The sequence below is a fragment of the Hippopotamus amphibius genome, chromosome 7 (genome assembly GCF_030028045.1).
Source record: "Hippopotamus amphibius kiboko isolate mHipAmp2 chromosome 7, mHipAmp2.hap2, whole genome shotgun sequence".
NCBI classification, from domain to species: Eukaryota; Metazoa; Chordata; class Mammalia; order Artiodactyla; family Hippopotamidae; genus Hippopotamus; species Hippopotamus amphibius.
In genome coordinates, this window is record NC_080192.1 from 9825971 (window position 1) to 9838484 (window position 12514).

At 38.7% G+C, this 12514-nt stretch overlaps 1 protein-coding gene across 1 annotated transcript in view; it reads left to right on the top strand.

The window, feature by feature from the left end:
* The first annotated feature begins 1882 nt into the window (after positions 1-1882).
* Positions 1883-12514, top strand: part of DMC1 (DNA meiotic recombinase 1) — a 31401-nt gene continuing 20769 nt past the window's right edge. The window contains exons 1-5 of the mRNA XM_057742147.1: positions 1883-1933; positions 2595-2639; positions 3552-3698; positions 6599-6681; positions 11441-11493. Coding sequence (XP_057598130.1) covers positions 1883-1933; positions 2595-2639; positions 3552-3698; positions 6599-6681; positions 11441-11493 — 379 coding nt within the window. The remainder of the gene's footprint in view (positions 1934-2594; positions 2640-3551; positions 3699-6598; positions 6682-11440; positions 11494-12514) is intronic.

The window sequence follows — 12514 nt, forward strand, 5'->3', positions numbered from 1 at the left end:
CCTGAGCATCTCCCTCCGCTCTAGAGACGCCCCAGCCTCCCCTCCAACCAAATCCCCTCTCCTCAGCACACTCCCTCCACCTCAACGCCCCTCCCTCTTCCCAGCGAGCCACCGGCAGTGGCTCCTTTTGCTGCTCCAGGTTGCCTCTCTGCTCTGCTCCCGAGCCTTCCCTCCGCCCCGCCCCCTCGTTCTCTGCCCCGCCCCGGGACCCGCCCCTCGCCATTCGCCCCTCCCACAGTGGGCCCGCCTCTCTGTCCTGGCCCCGCCCACGCCGGGCGCGCGCCCAAAGCAGTCGTTGGGCGCCAAACCTCTTGGTCAGCGACGCGCGGGACGCTAGTCTCCGCGTTCTGGTTCCGAGTCAGAATTCCTGAGGACTGGAAGGCCCGGGCGGGGGGCGGAAGGGGTTTCAGATACCTTGAAAACGTCGGGGAGACTGTGGGTACGAGCAGGGTTTGTGGCAAAAAGGGCAGGCGGTGAAGAATCTGAGGGGAAACTCGGGGGTTCCTTTCTTTGGTCATACTCGGTGGTCGTTGCTGGGCCCTGGGCAGGTGGCTTTGTGCGTCTCCCCACCCCCACCCCCGGAGGGAATCTCAGTGCTCTCGAGGGATTTCCAGCATCCTTATTTTAAACCAAGTCGGACCTAAGTCTTGAAGAGGCCTCCTCGACCTCCTTATGAGGGAGTCAGGTGTCAGGAAAACGGCTGGGGGCGGGGGAGGCAGTGAGGGTGACCTGGACCGCGCTCGCCACGATGAGGGACAGCTTCTGGTGCCTTAAGCCGAGATGTCTGGGGGCCCTACTTTAGATTCAGCTGTTCACCCCGTCAATTGCTATTTGAGAAAGATGAAGAACAATTTTTGTTTATCAAGGAGAAAAGAAAGGCAGTCACTGTGGAACTTGGGGTTATCATATATATGATTAGCTATCTGAATGAGGGACTGGACTGCAGAAGATTCCATTTACACTGTCTCCTCATTTGCCTCGAATACTTTGCTGTTCAGAGGTACTAGGTGGTAGCGACCATATCTCTACCTTAGCAGTTTGTTCACCTTCTGGGCTGGACCCCAACCCAAATTTCGTGTTAAGGGAAAAGGTGGAATAGACCGAAAAAACTGATAACTTGGACCACACTTTCTAATGAACACAGCCATACCTTGTAGAGTCCTGAGATCTTAAAACAACTGCTACAGTGTTAAAGACTATCTGCTTATTGGCCCTAATATTTTATCATGTTAAAATATTGGGTATGCACCACAATTTTAAATCTTAAAAGAATCATGAACTAGTAAATACTATAAAACAAAATACATGTAATATTTTGTTAAACAAAAATCTATGTGTTATGAGAGAGCCCATTCATAATTCCCAAGCAGGAAGGCATTCCTCATGTGTGAGAAAAATATCTTTTTATTGAGGATAGACTAAGTTCTAGGTGCCAGGGAGAAAACAAGGAAGATTTGACTTAAGGCCAAAGTTCTTAGAGTGTTGTTAACAAACATAAAAGTTTAATAACAACGTGGAATTGTAATATTCTACTTCTAAATAACATTCCAAGACAACAAAAAAGATATTATCAGTCCCGATTAACTGCGCTATAGGAAATCAAAAGATGATACAAAGTGACCAGTTTTGAGAAAAGAAACTAAGTCCCCATCCCCACATACACACACTGACAAAAATAATGCCACAGGCTTGGAGAAAGAAGATAGGCCAGCCCAGTTATTCCAAACTAAATATTTTTCTAATTGTCCTTCTCACTTTGACGACTGAAATGAAGTTAAGAAGGTCTATGGGTAAAGGAATTTGTACTATGTGATCTATGACTACTTCTTAATATTTCTTATTTTTCCAGAATTGATTATTTTTCTGCTGTTCACCTTTCAATATGAAGGAGGATCAAGTTGTGCTGGAAGAACCAGGATTCCAAGATGAAGAAGTATGGCTAGAATGTTCAAAGATATGCAGACACTCAGTCATTCTACAAAAATGGAGTTCCTTCTCTATTAACTACTATTTTTAGAAACTGAGATTAGAAATAAAACATAGTTCTGGAGAGAGGCAAGGTTACAAATATGTAACAACTTGTTTGGCAAGGGGTGCTATGATTAGCTACTTAGCAGCTGGCATGAAAGTATTTTAATAATTTAACAACTGGTATGGCCATACTGGTACCTATGCTCACTGGTACCAAATAGCAGAGGAAGGAGTTCGAGGTCTGCTGGGGAAGAAGATTGAGAAAAGATATTTAAAAATACATTGTGTTATTCCACTCTTTTGGATTAAGGTCTTAAAAATTTGGAGAGGCCATGGGAATTCCATGGCGGTCCAGTGGTTAGGACTCCATGCTTCCACTGCAGGGGGCACGGGTTCGATCCCTGGTTGGGGAACTAAGATGGCATGCCTAATGGGCTTCCCAGTGCTTTCAGTGTTGGCACTTCAGCGTTTGAAAAAGCATTATTGATCCTACCTCAGTCTAGAGAAGTGGAATTTGAGGCATTTTGGAGTGACTCACAATACTGAATTAACTCTTTAAAATATGTGAAAGAGTTGGATATGAAGAGTCAACACTCGTTTTTTTTCTATTCCATCTCCTTTAGGAATCTTTGTTTCAAGACATTGACCTGTTACAAAAACATGGAATTGTAAGTATTTTTTCAATGCTACATGAAATTGTCTATTTTGAAGTTTCTCAGGCTTGACTGTTGGCCTCTGGGACCAGGCAATTCTTTGTTGTGGGGGGCTGTCCTGTGCATCTTAAGGTGTTTAGCAGCATCCCTGACTCCTGACCATTCATTAAATGCCAGTAGCAACTCTAGTTGTGACAAGCAAAAATTTCTCCAGACATTGTCAAGTGTCCCCAGGGGGCAAAATTTCCCCCAGTTCAGAACCACTGGTCCAGTTGGAGGCGTTCAGATCTACCTACTGTTTTCATCAACAGAAAATTCACACTCTTGTGTCATGTGATTACAGTAAATGGCCTTGACAGAAATCAAGACTTTAACAAGCTAGATGAATTTCAATAGCAATCAGTTGACAGTAAGACTTCTCTGACGTTACCCTTTGAAGCCCTCACATTTAATCTTTTTCAGTTGAATTTAGAAAATCGGAGCAAGAGAAAATCCTGGTCTTTTGGTTATGTAGTTATTTGCATTCTCCAAGGGTAAAGAAAAAAATCTTTAAAAAAATTTTAAAGAACATTTTGGTAATGAAGTTCTGTAGAAGGAAGGAGCTGAACTGAGAGGGTGAATGTGTGATAAATTTGTTAGCTTTTCTACCAACAGACTTTTCTTTTGAATTTCTTGTTACATTGCCATGGTCTCACTAACATTCTTGGGAAATCAGGGCACAGCCAGAACATTTGGCAGCATGCTGGGTGTGTTCTACTCAGATATTTCCAGAACATTTGGCTACATGGTGGGTGGGTTCCACCTGGCTGCTTGTATAAAATTGGCATCGTGATGGAAGTAGAATGGACACAAAAGCACATGACATAGTATGGGAGCCTTTCAGGCTGGCATTTTCTCAATCTGCTGCACCCATTCTTTTACTTACAGAATGTGGCTGACATTAAGAAACTGAAGTCAGTCGGCATCTGTACCATCAAAGGGATACAAATGACAACAAGAAGAGCACTATGCAATGTCAAAGGGCTCTCAGAAGCCAAAGTGGACAAGATTAAAGAGGCAGCCAACAAGCTTATTGTAAGAAAAATCCATTCTTTGTTGTTTTAGCTTAGAAGGGCCCTGTGAGTCTCTGTAGCCTTTCTCATTATGCACACTAAAAACTATTGTGAGAACTCTGAGTTGCTGTAGATCACAATATATTATATGCCACATGTTAAGTTTTCATCACGCCAGTTTCAAAGCAATTTCTGAAAGAATGCGACAGGGGTTACGAGACCTGGAAAACTATGAAGATAATTATTTTTTATTAAAACTTTTCTTTTTATCTCCCTTTATATTACTTTTTTTAAAAGATATTTTTGATGTGGACCATTTTTAAAGTCTTTATTGAATTTGTTACAATATTGCTTTTATGTTTTGGTTTTTTGGCTGCAAGGCCTGTGGGATCTTATCTCCCCCACCAGGGATCAAACCTGTACTCCCTGCATTGGAAGGCAAAGTCTTAACCACTGGACCGCCAGGGAAGTCCCTCCTTTTATATTACTTTTTTTCCGTGTCTGTGTCTCTGCCTTTCCTTCGCTGGTGGTTTTTTTTGGGTTTTTGTTTTTTTGGTTTTTTTTTTGGTTGTTGTTTTTGCCACACCACTAGGCTTGCCGGATCCTAATTCCCCAACCAGGGATCAAACCTGAGCCCTGGGCAGGGAGAGCACCGAGTCCTAACCGCTGGACCTCCTTTTCATAATTTTTACCCTCCTCCTCCTTCTTTTTGTCTTATCTCCTCAAACATTGCATCTATGGCTGTTGTGAAGTGCTCAGCACCAAAGAAGTTGCTCTCTTCTGCTATAGGCATTTGATAAAAGAGCATTGCATTTGAAAAAGACAACAGTGGCTGGATCTATATGTGAGCAGTTAAGATAGATATGACCAAGAATGTGTTCACTGAAGCACCTGAGCTTAAAACTAGGTGAAACCTATACCTCGTAGCTGGACCTACAGACCACAAGAGGCCTATGCAGCTGAGAGGCTCCAAGCAAAAACACTTCCCTGGTAGTTCAGTGGTTAAGAATCCACCTGCCAATGCAGGGGACATGGGTTCGAGCCCTGGTCTGGGAAGATCCCACATGCCGCAGAGCAACTAAGCCCATGTGCCACAACTACTAAGCCTGTGAGCCACAACTACTGAGCCCATGTGCCACAACTACTGAAGCCCGAGCACCTAGTGCCCATGCTCTGCAACAAGAGAAGCCACAGCAGTGAGAAGCCTGCGCACCACAACGAACCCCTACTCACCGCAACTAGAGAAAGCCCATGCACAGCAACGAAGACCCAACACAGCCAAATAAACAAAATAATAAATGTCTTAAAAAAAAAAAAAGTAGTTAAAAACACATGCCTTTGACCCAAGCTTTTGCATAGAGCTTTTGGGGGCCACTGGAGGCGCTAGCTCTGGAAATAAGAATGTGCAGAAAGGCAGTCTCCCTCTTTGCAGAAGAGCAGGATTCTCCATTTCTACATGTATATGTGAGGGTCTCATTCCCACCAAGTCCTGGAAAGTGTCTTTACCAACAGCCATCTGGTTTCCTTCCCCAGAGGCAATTGAGGTGTGAGAGTGATGCAGCGTGGTCCAAAACTTGGAGAGGACCCAACTGAACTGCTCTGAACACAGCTCAGTTGCTATACCTTCTGAGTACTCTTGGGCAGTATACCCACAAGTCAGTTTTGTAACTGCCAGGGTGTCTAATGAAGCCCAGAGTAGTATCCAGGATTTGGGAAACTGCTACTTTATAGCTCTAGGCATTAGTCTTTTTTTCTTTGGAAAATAACCCTATTACCAAAGAAAAGAACCTCTCTCCTTGTCATGTACCCACTAATGCACCAAGAGTCTTATCCTTTCTTAACTAAAGCTTTTTATTCTTATAGAAAGAGAAACAGATTGAGACATACAGGGAGAGGCAGACAGAGACAGACAGAGAGAGTTAATTTCGTAGTAGAGTGGTGTCAGAATCATCTGGAGTGGCTATTAAAGAACACAGAGGCCCAGGCTCATTGAAGTAGGATTGGGCGTGGGCTTTTCCCCCATTTCAAGTTCTCTAAAGTTTGAGAACCACTGTCATAGTATAAAACAACAAAGAGGGGAACACATTAGACCACATCAGGACCTATTTTCACTAGTAAAAACACTGCATCAGCTGTAGCTCATTAATTCAGCCAGTCCATAGTATACCTAACATGAAAAATATTGTATCATGAATACTGAAAACTGGAACTCCTGTGCTCCTTGCAACTTCTAGGGCTGGGGGGAAATAATGCTATTGAATGAAATCAACTGTATCATTTAGTAAAGTACCATTCTACTTTATGCCGTAAATATACCTCATTTAATCTTTACAGCTCCCCTATGAGAGAGACACTGTTATTATCGCATTCGACCCAAAAGAGGAAGCCAGAGTACAGCAACATTAAGTAGTTTCTCAACATCACACAATAAGTATTAGAGACATATTTTGAACTTTGGTAGGATAGCTCAAGAGCCTGTGTTCTTTTTTTTTTTTTTTTTTTTCTTATGGTAAAATACACATCACATAAAATTTACCATTTTAATCATTTTTAAGTATACAGTTCAGTGGTATTAAATACATTCACGTTGTTGTTGCATGTTACCACCATCCATTCCCCATAACTCTTTTTTTTTAAATTTAATTTATTTTTTCTACTCTTTTTCAAATTCTTTTCCCATTAGGTTATTACAAACTATTGAGCAGAGTTCCCTGTGCTGTACAGTAAATCCTTGTTGGTTATCTATTTCAAGATAAGAGCCTGTGTTCTTAACCATTGTATTGTGCTGCCTTCAAAGACAAATGAATTGTAGCTTATATCAAATGATGACCTTGATAATCAAGTATATAGTTTTTGGTGGGATTTGAAATTAAAACCATCATCTTAAACCCTTTTTGAACCTTTCCTTTTGTCTTTCTGTAGGAACCAGGATTCCTGACTGCATTTGAGTACAGTGAGAAAAGGAAGATGGTTTTCCATATCACCACTGGGAGTCAGGAATTTGAGTATGTATCTCATATTTTTTATAACCACTAAGCATAATCTTTGGAATACTATATTTCTTTTCCTCTATCCAGGTTGTTATTTTGACTATAAGTAGTAGAAATAGCTTCATATTTTGCAGAAGTGTGTTTTTTTTTTTCCTCAAAAGGCAACTGAAGCAAATAAATTCCAGACACCTTGTAAAAACAGGATTAAATTTCTTACAAGAAATTCAGACCCAAAATATAAGTAGTTTCTGAATCAGCCTGTATTAATCTATAAACCATTTAAAAAATTAGTTTAACTTTACATTTCCTTTTTCTTCTCCATTTTATGAAGGAAATTCCATTTCACTTTTGGTTTTACTTAAAAATCAGTTGTTAGAGTGAATATTTTAGAAGAAATAATGCAGTGTTGTTTTTGCTCTTGAGCATCAGCAGTTTTAACTTCCCTATTTTTAAAAAATTTATTTATGTATTTTATTTTTGGCTGCATTGGGTCTTTGTTGCTGTGCTTGGGCTTTCTCTAGTTGCAGTGAGCAGGGGCTACTCTTCATTGCAGTGCTCTGGCTTCTCATTGCAGTAGCTTCTCTTGTTGCAGAGCATGGGCTCTGGGCGCGCAGGCTTCAGTAGTTATGGAACATGGGCTCGGTAGTTGTGGCTCTCAGGCTTAGTGGCTCCAAGGCACGTGGGATCTTCACAGGCTGGGGCTCGAATCCGTGTCCCCTGCTTTAGCAGGTGGATTCTTAACCACTGCGCCACCACGGAAGCCCTTAACTTCCCTTTTTATTTACCATCTTATGATTCCTGACACAGTCATCATCTTCCCAATGCAAGTTGACCAGAATGTGTTTTTATTTTCCTCTACCTTAGTAGGCAGAATTACTATTTCGTAAGTTAGAGCAGTGGCCAAGAGCAATTTGAACAAAAGCAGTATTTCCTCAAAGTATTCCTCAAAATCTTGACCTCACAAAAAACTCCAAGAAAAAAAAAAAAAAGAGTTCATAGTCAAATATGCCCCCATTTGAATGTCTACTAGGCAGCTCAGACTTCACAGTTTCAAAACCAAACTTCTGATTTTTGCCCCAGATCTGCTCCTCCTAAAATCTCACTCAGCTTAGATCTCTTTTCGATCCTGAGACCTGAAACCTTAGTGTCATCCTTGGCACCTTTTTTCCCCTCTCATACCCTAACTCTAATCTCTTAACAAATCCTGTCTGCTCTACCTTCAAATATATTTAGTCAGAACAAACCAACCAGTTTCTTCAACAAATATATTATAAGGAATTAAAAAAAGAGATGGAATCAGGGAGAAGACCTAGAGATTAAAAGATTTAAAAGACATGTCACTTAATCCCGATATGTGGATCTTATTTTGGATCCTGATTCAAACACAGTACAGGAAATAAGACATATGAGACTGAAAACTGAGCACTTAACTAGATAGTTGGTATTAAGGAATTACTAATGTTTTAGATGTGATAATTGTAATGCAGTTATATTAAAACTAAGAGTCTTCATCTTGTAGAGATTCCTACTGAAATATTTAGGATGAAATGATATGTTGCCTAGTAACTGCTTAAAGTAATACGAAAAGGGAGGGAAGTGGTTGGAGATTTATATGAAAAAAGATTGACCATGAGTTCATAGTTGATAATTTTTGAAGCTGAGTGATAGATACATGATGGCTCATTATTATACTGTTTTTGTCTACTTTTATTTATGTTTGAAATTTTCCGTAATAGAAATTATATATATATATATATTTTCTATTTGTGTCTATATGTGTACAAAGAGAAAAAATACGAGTTACTTCTCACCACATTCTGCTTTGTTACCTCACTTGTCTAAACCACTTATTAATATCTCTTCTGGATTATTAATAACAACTTCTAACTAACTTCCCTCCTTTAGACCTTGCCCCTACCATTTATTCTTCACATAGGAGCCAGAATAATCCTTTTAAAACATAGGTCAGATCATAACACTCCTCTGCCCAAAACACCCTAATGACTCCCCATCACACTCAGAGCAAAAGCCAAAATCCTTTCTAATCTCAAATCTACTCTCATCTTTCATTGTCTTCTGGTTTACTATGTACCAACCACACTAACTTCTTTGCTATTTCCTAGAACATGCCACATACACTCCCACCTCAGGACCTTTGCATTCAGCATTCCCTCTGCCTGGAATATTCTTTCCTCATTATGTTGATATCTTGCTGTCAGATTTTTCAGGTCTTTGCTAAAATGTCCACTTCTCACTGAGGCCTTCTCTGATCAGTTTATTTGAAAATTTATTTGAAAACTCCCCACCTTCATCCTCTGCACATCTTATCCCCTTTCCGGATCTAATTTTTATCCATATACCATTTAATAACATCTGACATACCACAAATTTTACTTACTTGTGTTGTGTCTGTTCTCTCATTAGAATGTTTGTTCCTTGAAGCGATGGATTTCTGTCTCTTTTGTTTGCTGCTTTACTGCAAGTGCATGGAGCAATCTCTAGCACAAACTAGGTGTTCAATAAATATTTGTAGAATGACTGAATGAATAAACAAATAGTGAATAAAGTAAGTTGGGGAAGTGTAATATACTATATATTCCTCTTGGAGATGCACACATTTTATTAAAGGGTCTGAATTCCTGCCATGAAAGAAAATACCTCTTTAACTTAGCATTGCTTCAAATTTTTAAAATCACAGAACCTTTTTTTCAAATGAGAGCTAAGGAAAAGTCTTTGGTCCAAGACAAATTGGTCAAAATCAGGTTGATCAAAATAACTTGATTCAGGGACTTCCCTGGCCCAGTGGGTTGGGCTCACAATGCAGGGGGCCTGGGTTCCATCCCTGGTCTGGGAACTAGAGACTGCACATCTTGCATGCCTCAGCTAAAAGATCCCACATGCCGCAACTAAGACCCGGAGCAGCCAAAATAAATAAATAATTAAATTAAATTAAAAAAAAAACATGATTCAAATGACAGCTTGATATTCTCCAGTTGCTCTACCACATCATGGTTTAAGAACCATTTGGCTTAGAAAAATTATTACTATCATAGTGAGTTTTCTGGTGTCCTCGATGTTGGGTTTTGGCGCACATGAAAGGTTACTCAGGAACTAGGTTTTTTTAAATTAATATTTTTTTTGTTTAAATGTTACATAATTTTTTTTAAGCTGACAGCCTATAAATTTGGCAAATTTTAAGGGAGATTTGCTAATATGGTTAACTAAATTCCCTTAAGCATTTTAAATTATAATTTATTTAAAATATAATTTAAATTATATTTATTAATTTATTATATTTCCTTGTGTAATTATTAAAATCTTTCCAATTACCTGAATGTCTTAAATTTAATAAATTAAACTTATAAGTATAATGAATCTTAGACACTCTTAAATGTTCAATACTGTGTATAAACTAAGTTACCAACTTAGAAACTGCAGGTCTATATCATTTAATCAATTAGAGGCTAATGTGTAATCATAAAAATGTCAAATTCTCTTAAACTTTGGAAGTTTTCAAGTACCAAATATGCAAAGATTATTCCCAAATGTAATAAGAAAATAGTAATCTGTGGGTTTGATTTGTCTCTGTTTTTAAATCTTCCTAGATTATGCTATTCCAGGTAATTTGGGGTACCCTTTCAGTTAAATTTTGGGGTCACATTTTTCAACATATCAACCAGAAATTTTGTCTGAGATTTTCCAGAGCTATAGCCTTTCAGGGTGATGTTTCTCAAGATTAGGAGGGACAAGTATCAGTAAAGCTCTCTTTAATAGTTGGTAGGCTTACAGAATCCCTAAGCACATGCCCTTCAAATGGAGTGGTCCTTTGTCCTTTACACAGGTGCGCATGTCCTTTATGTGGGTCAGCATCTGGATTTTTCTTTCTCATTAAAGTTCATAGCCCTCACTAAATTTGCGGATAACTTCCAGCATTGCTTCAATTTACATTTAAGTTGCTCTCTTAAACTATGTAAATGTAAATCTGTTAGATTAGCCATGTCTTAAAACTTTGTTTAATCTGTGACTATGTCCCAACATCATGCTAATAAAAACTACAAAGATTTTTAAAGTGTTCTTACCAGATCTTAGCATAATTACCATAATTAATATTTGTTGAATTAAATAAATTAATGAGATTAATTAACTTTAGGTCTTTTCATATCAAGAGTATGTATTAAATGCACTGAATCACTGCATTACCAATTAAGTACATGCTGTCAAAATCTGACAGTTATTCTTCTAACTGCTAGCATTACCTATCACATCTTTGAATATTTTCTATTCTGACATGTTCTTCATAGAATTTGGTTTGTGTGAGATAAGCCAATCATGGTGACAGTCACTGGATTCTCCTAATAACTCTTTTTCATGTTTCTCAGTATATTAAGAAAATTGAATATTCAGTTGACTTTTAGAAACATAGTCCCAGCACAATATGGAAAATCCCTGTTAATAACTAAAACCATTTATTCACAATCCAGTTCAAGTCTAAAGAATACTGAAATATAAAAGCTGCATAGCCCATTTCCTATTGGTACACAGGAGTAAGAACAGCAGGGCTTACAAATTGTTTTGTTGACCCTCCTGCCCATACACAATACAACCTGTGATCTAAACAGGTGGGAAGCCATTTGTTCAGCCAAGAATTCCTGTTCATGTTGGATAGATAGAAAGATATATAGATAGACAAATGATACTAATGATATTAGCACTTTCTCCTTTCTTGATATCTCTATTTCTGTTCCTGTTACTAAAGCTTACTTTCTATTTATAGTAAGTTGCTAGGAGGTGGAATTGAAAGCATGGCAATCACAGAAGCTTTTGGAGGTAGGTAGAACCTTAATATTTTGTTATATGAAAAATATATGTATATATACACACCCATATGTATAATTAAGTAGTCAATTGTAGATAGTAACTATTTTGGAGCTTATGATGAAATATCAGTTATGATAATGCAAGATCATTCTGGGCTGCAATTAAAATATATTCCAACATTAACAGATGTGTTTTACTGGCATTTTTCATCTTTTTATCTCTGATTCCTATAGAAGAGATTAGAATTTTTTTCTCTCATACCTTCAGAAGGTAGTTGTATAAGGAGACCTATCTTATTTCTAAGAAATGCATGTGTCAGGAACATAGAGAATAGATTTTCCCTTCCCTTATTGTATCCTCTATTAAAAAAAAAACTCGAGAATTCCATGGTGGTCCAGTGGTTAGGACCCCACACTCTTACTGCCGAGGGCCTGGAGTTTGATCCCTGGTTGGGGAATTAAAATCCCACAGGCCACGCAGTGCAGCCAAGAAAAAGAAAAGTTCATGCATAGCTATGTTACGCACTATTCCTGACAGTTCCAGTATTTTCAGTCCTCAGAGTACTAAATCTGTTTTTTGTTTTGTTTGAGGATTTTTCAGCGTTGATGTTTCTGTTGACTTGGAGAAATAAATCTGTTTAATTATTTCTGTTGACTCTCACTCTTAATGGCTCTCCTTCTTGTATATTTATTGATATTTGTGAGCTTATTTCTTGATTTTAATCTGTTGGAGTGCAATAGGCCTAAATTGGTGAGTGGGGATTTTTCTCTGGAGAGAATTTGCTTTCGTTGGTAGCTAGGGGATACCACCAATCTGAGGATCTCAGGTCAATGGGAGAACCCCAGGCTCTCCTTCCTGTGGTGGAGTCTTAAACTTTCATTTAAATGACTATTCCTAAGGAAAATTTGGTTTAATTATTATCTAAAGGACAGTTCTGAAAAAGAAAACCTTTAAAGAGTTGTTTTTACTACTGGTATTCATATATGCAGAGTCCATTCATGACACAGAGGTACTTTATGTGTGAGATCTG